The sequence below is a fragment of the Bison bison genome, unplaced genomic scaffold (genome assembly GCF_000754665.1).
Source record: "Bison bison bison isolate TAMUID 2011002044 unplaced genomic scaffold, Bison_UMD1.0 scf7180017864041, whole genome shotgun sequence".
Taxonomy (NCBI): domain Eukaryota; kingdom Metazoa; phylum Chordata; class Mammalia; order Artiodactyla; family Bovidae; genus Bison; species Bison bison.
In genome coordinates, this window is record NW_011494613.1 from 1258734 (window position 1) to 1265262 (window position 6529).

The window sequence follows — 6529 nt, forward strand, 5'->3', positions numbered from 1 at the left end:
AACCCACTCCAGTACTCTCGCCTGGAAAATCCCATGGATGGAGAAGCCTGGTAGGCTACGGTCTATGGGGCTGCAAAGAATCGGACATGACTGAGTGACTTCACTTTCACTGCCAGAGCAGCTGCGATCCATTTATTTCTCCCTCTCATAGCAGGAAAGAAAGTGGTTGGATAGAAAGTTGTCATTTGCAGAAACGTGGATGAACCCAGAGACTGTCAGAATGAAGTCAGAAAAGAGGAAAACGAATATTGTATATTAACGCATATATGTGGTAATAGGAAAATGGTAAAGATGAACTTGTTAAGCAGAAACTGAGACACAGACGTAGAGAACTAAGGTATGGATACCAAAGGGTGAGGGAGGGGAGTGGGATGAATTGAGAGACTGGCATTGACATATATACACTGCTACTGTGTATATTGCTTCCCAGGCAGACGGTAAAGCGTCTGCCTGCAATGCGGGAGACCTGGGTTCAATCCCTGGGTTGGGAAGATCTTCTGGAGAAGGAAATGGCAACCCACTCCAGTATTCTTGCCTGGAAACTTCCATGGACTGAGGAGCCTGGTAGGCTACAGTCCATGGGGTCGCAAAGAGTCGGACACGACTGAGCGACTTCTCTCGCACTTTTTTTCACTGTGTATAAAGTAGATAACTCATGAGAACCTACTGTACGGCACAGGCAAGGTCTACCTGGTGCTCCGTGGTGAACTAAATGGGAAGGAAATCCAAGAAGGAGGGGATATATGTATACGTATGGCTAACTGACTTTGCAGTACAGCGAAACTGACACAGCAATGTAAAGCAACTATACTCCAGTTGAAAGAAAGAAGGAAGGAAGAAAGCCAGGGGGTAAACATTAAGAACGCCAGCAAGCCGGATCCAGGCTACATATACAGGTACCCAAACTAACGAGAGACTTCAATACGCGATTACTCAGGGAGGCAAATCACTATTCGAGACCCCGGAAAGCTTTTCTGCTCTTGCTACAGTCAATTCATTCTCCAGATGAAAGCTCTAAACCGCCACAAGCCGAACGTCACCTGCAATCTTCAAGCCGCCCACAACTGGGGCTGGCGCAAGCTCAAGTCGAAGAACCCGCTCTTCCCCACCCCCACTAGAGGCGGGGCCTTGGAGCTCTCCCCGCGCTGGGGTCTTAACTTCGGTGCGCAAGAGCGGAAGAAGCCAGCCGATGCCCCGGAAGCAGTCGTAGCAACTTCCGGAGGGGCTTGTACGCCTGGTGCGGGAGCTACGGGGCCCGAGATTGTGCTTGGAATTAGTGGTGCACCATGTCCCGAGGTTCCAGCGCTGGTTTTGATCGGCACATTACCATTTTTTCTCCCGAGGGACGGCTCTACCAAGTAGGTGAGTGAATCGCGTTTGCCTTTGGTCCACTCGAATTGCTCTGTCATGGTACGGCCTGCAGCAGGAAGACGCGGCCGGAGTTTAGTCCCGGGCTGAAGCGTTGCCGAAGCTGGGACTGGAAGAGGGCCGAGTCCATATGGAGGTCCCTTGATGTTCCCAGCGCTATCCGCAGGCTGGGATGGGAGCCTGAAGGCGGAAGGTCTCAGGCTGTCCGGGGCAAGCGGCCGCATTGCCTGGTCACTATAAAGAGTTACAGGAAGGTAGGGCTGTTTAGCCCAAATGGGCCCAACGTCTGTAGTCATCTAAAGGGTAATTGATTCCTTAACCTTCTAGTGAAAACGTTTCCTCTTCGTTTTCCTTTGCAGTATAGACTTCCTGGTCCTGTGGTTAATTACACGTAGACTTTCAGAACCTCTGTGTGTCAGACGTTGTGCTGGTCCTAGGGGACGCAAAGATGTCACACGCTCACTTATTCTGAAGCTCGGGGCTTAAAGGGAGTGACATACGTAAACAAATGGATAAAAAGCGCCAAATAACAAATTACTGGAGTTCACGACATCTGTGGAAAACTGGTAGACGGGATGAGTGGCCGTCAGCTCTAGAGCTGCTCTTGAAACTAACATCCTGTCTTAACCCACGTCTGATTGGGTGCTACTGTAATTTAAAAGTTGGTTCTGAATTGTAGGTGAGGTATAGTGAACTAGCTGTTTCCTGAAGAACAGCTTCACTGAAGATAAACCCTAAAGTAGTTAGCGTTATTCAGTATAGCAGTACATTTTGGTAGATCAAAAAGGTGTCAGGGTTTAGGCTGTGATTGGAGAAGTCAGTATTATTAGGAGAACCTGGTTTACACCTGGCCGGTGATGGGTTTTTTTTTTTTGAGTGAATTTAGCACCCCAGTGCCTTGGTGAGGTCAGTGATCGTCTGTGCTTGGAAATCATAAGGAGGAGTTGGCCTTTAAATGAGGTTCTCTTCACAGTGTAAATGTTAGAAATAAAGATAACTTGGAATGAAACCAGACTACTTTATGGCTATATACTGGATATAATGTAGTAAGAAACAACATCATATAGGGTAATTCGCTAACCCTTTTAACTCATCCCCAGTTGAAAAATATGATCTGAGATGATACCTGTATCTTCAAGGAAGTTTCATTTTAAAAGTTTCATCCCTGAGTTTTAAAGACTTCTGTATTGGCTGTGCTTTGAATGTTCTATTTCATGGTTTTTATATGCAAACAGGGAAAGTCACTTAAACTAGACTTTTGTATACTATAAAGTCCAGCAATAGGCTTTAATGCTTCCCAGATTTGGTGAGTTGAAAGGCTGAATATAGTGTCATTTTAATAGTTTAAAAAGACTTGGAGTAGAGCATGCAATTCAGAACAGGTTAACTATCTAGACAGAATAACTTTAAGCTTTGTTATTAGTTAACTCCCTAAGCTTAGTCTTCGTAGCTAACTCCCTCTGCTACTCAGAGCACTGGTTAGGAATTGCTAGGAAAGGGAACGGAGAAGGCCATGGCACCCCAGTCCAGTACTCTTGCCTGGAAAATCCCATGGACGGAGGGGCCTGGTGGGCTGCAGTCCATGGGGTCGCTAAGAGTCGGACACGACTGAGCGACTTCACTTTCACTTTTCACTTTCATGCATTGGAGAAGGAAATGGCAACCCACTCCAGTGTTCTTGCCTGCAGAATCCCAGGGACGGGGAAGCCTGGTGGGCTGCTGTCTATGGGGTCTCACAGAGTCGGACATGACTGAAGTGACTTAGAAGCAGCAGGAAAGGGAAAGTGAAAGAATAGTATGATTAAGCAGTATAGTGGTGAAGAGTTCAGGCCCTGGAGCCATAACTGGATTCAGATTCCTGCTCTGCTTCATAGATAGTCCTCACCTGGGCAAGTGATACAACTTTACCCTTAGTTTCTGTTTTCATAGTTGGCCTAATAATTTCTCCCTTTTGTGGTGGTTTTGAGGATTAAGTAAATAATATATGTATAGTGCTTAGCACATTATTAAGTTTTCAGTAAATGCTATTTTTTATTTGATTCTTTGGCCTTTTGTGTGTGTGTGTGTGTGTGTGTGTGGTCTGTCAGATAGTAGCTCTGTAGATATGGACTGTTTCTTTTATGGTCCATCCATGCTTGATTCTCTAATGAAATATACATACATTGTCACAGTGTTGTGAATATTGTTTGTTAGTTTCTAAACTTTAGAATCTGCCAAAGACAAAACATGTAAGACAGAGTGCAAATTGTTAATGGTGACAGTGGAAAAATAGTAGAAGAAAAATAGGAGATGACAAGGGAATGGAAAGGTTAGTGGAAAGGATTAAAGATGTTCCTCATCTTCTATAGTTGGATTTCAAAAGATAAATGTGGTCTAAAGTTGATACATTTAAAAAATACAGGTATAAATTTAAAGTTATAATATTATAAACAAACTGTTGATGGTGTTTGTTCTCAAGGAATAGGGAAATTTTTTATTTTTACCTGTACACTTTAATAATTATTGAAAATTTTCTTTTAATGTGTTCAAGACGGTGTGTGTGTGTAAACGGTAGAGCTATATAAAGAGTATTTGGGTTTGAAATCCAACTTCAGAAATTTCATATGTTATCAGTGGGAAAATAGGTCCGTAAGCCTGGCTACTTTAGAGCCCCTGTCTTCTGCCTTGTTCCTGGGTATGACTGGCAAGGCAGATGGGAGCAGTCACTTGAATTTGCCTCCCAGGTGAAGTGAGCGCTGCCTGGTTGTTCCTGAAAAGGGAGCATGCTGATAAGAAACGGAAAAGAAGTGGACTGGTAGAGACAGACTGGAGAGGATGGTTTCCTAATCTAGAAAGTGGTAATGTGTATTGAAGCCAGGATTCCTGGGGAGTCCTAATCCACACCAACTAGAGGAAGTATAGAATTTTACAAATACTACATATGTAAAATATAATCCCATTTACCTATAGATGTAAAGTACTTAGTGTCTGTCACATAGTATTAATAAGCAGTCAGTAAATGTTTCTGTGAGGAATGCTGTTAAAATCCCTCACAGAAACATGGCTGATAAAAATGGATGTTTTTTCACCTCAGGAGTTTCACAAGTAAACTCACTTACTTACTTACTGTTTGCCTCTTTTGCTGTTTAAAAAAAAAAAAAAATCTTGTTTTGGGGACTTCCCTGGTGATTCAGTAGCTTCGACTCCATGCTCCCGATGCTGGGGGCCTGGGTTCAATCCCTGGTCAAGGAACTACATCCCACATACCACAACTAAGAGTCTGCACGCCTCAACTAAAAGAGCCTGTGTGTCACGACGAAGATAGAAGACCCCATGTGCCACAACCCAGAAAAGCACAGCCAAAAAATAACAATAACCATAAGAATTCTTGTTTTAAAGTAGTGTTTCTCAACCCAGACTTCTCATGCCCTCCTTCAATCGGATTTGAAATTGAATGTGTACATGTATACATATATATGTGTGTGTGTGTATATATATATATATAAAATACATACATATTCAGTTCATTCGCTCAGTCGTGTCCAACTCTTTGCAACCCCGTGAACCACAGCACGCCAGGGCTCCCTGTCCATCACCAACTCCCGGAGTCCACCCAAACCCATATCCATTGAGTCAGGGATGCCATCCAACCATCTCATCCTCTGTCGTCCCCTTCTCCTCCTGCCCTCAATCTTTCCCAACATCAGGGTCTTTTCCAGTGAGTCAGCTCTTTGCATCAGGTAGCCAAAGTATTGGAGTTTCAGCTTCAGTCCTACCAATGAACACCCAGGACTGATCTCCTTTAGGATGGACTGGTTGGATCTCCTTGCAGTCCAAGGGACTCTCAAGAGTCTTCTCCAACACCACAGTTCAAAAGCATCAATTCTTCGGCACTAAGCTTTCCTTGTAGTCCAACTCTCACATCCATACATGACTACTGGAAAAACTGTAGCCTTGACTAGACAAACCTTTGTTGACAAAGCAATGTCTCTGCTTTTTAATATGCTGTCTAGGTTGGTCATAACTTTCCTTCCAAGGAGTAAGCCTCTTTTAATTTCATAGCTGCAATCACCATCTGCAGTGATTTTGGAGCCCAAAAAAATAAAGTCTGACACTGTTTCCACTGTTTCCCCATCTATTTGCCATGGAATGATGGGACTGGATGCCATGATCTTAGTTTTCTGAATGTTGAGCTTTAAGCCAACTTTTTCATTCTCTTTCACTTTAATCACTTTCATCAAGAGACACTTTAGTTCTTCACTTTCTTTTTTTTTTTTTTTAGTTCTTCACTTTCTGCCATAATGTTGGTGTCATCTGCATATCTGAGGTTATTGATATTTCTCCTGGCAATCTGGATTCCAGCTTGTGCTTCATCCAGCCCAGTGTTTCTCATGATGCACTCTGCCTATAAGTTAAATAAGCAGGGTGACAATATACAGCCTTGACGTACTCCTTTTCCTATTTGGAACCAGTCTGTTGTTCCATGTCCAGTTCTAACCGTTGCTTCCTGACCTGCATACAGGTTTCTCAAGAGGCAGGTCAGGTGGTCTCGTACTCCCATCTCTTTCAGAATTTTCCACCTACTAAAAGTATACAAAAAAGTCATGGGATCAAACTCTGCTATGTTCTCAATCTCACATCTGCCCCGACACACACATGCTCCTCCCCACACACACACCACCAATATTTTTAATGACCCCACCTGCTTGAAAAATCACCATTTTGAGGAATGTAATATTAGGAGGCACTGTGAAATGAGAAGCACTTCCTGCTTAAGTTTAAAGGTTAGGGAAAGACAGAATGGCAGTTTCAAAAAAAATCTTAACGATAAGATTCTAATTGTACAGCATTCAAATTGGATGTTGACATATCATGCAGAATACTGCCTTGTCCCAGTAGAACACCTTATTTTTTTGATAACCAAACTTCGAAGAATGTAGGAGCCATATTTTTCCAGCCAGTGTTTATATGGGGAAAAATATTTTCCAGAATCTCACACAGGTTTCTGTTTGTTTTTTAGTTCAGTTCAGTCGCTCAGTCATGTCTGACTCTTTGCAACCCCATGAATCACAGCACGCCAGGCCTCCCTGTCCATCACCAACTCCCGGAGTTCACTCAGACTCACATCCATCGAGTCAGTGATGCCATCCAGCCATCTCATCCTCTGTTGTCCCTGTCTCTT

General features: G+C 43.4%; 1 protein-coding gene across 1 annotated transcript in view; it reads left to right on the forward strand.

Annotated features, from left to right (window-relative positions):
• Nucleotides 1-511: 511 nt before the first annotated feature.
• Nucleotides 512-6529, forward strand: part of PSMA6 (proteasome (prosome, macropain) subunit, alpha type, 6) — a 22605-nt gene continuing 16587 nt past the window's right edge. The window contains exon 1 of the mRNA XM_010835299.1: nucleotides 512-1362. Coding sequence (XP_010833601.1) covers nucleotides 1287-1362 — 76 coding nt within the window. The 5' untranslated portion in view covers nucleotides 512-1286. The remainder of the gene's footprint in view (nucleotides 1363-6529) is intronic.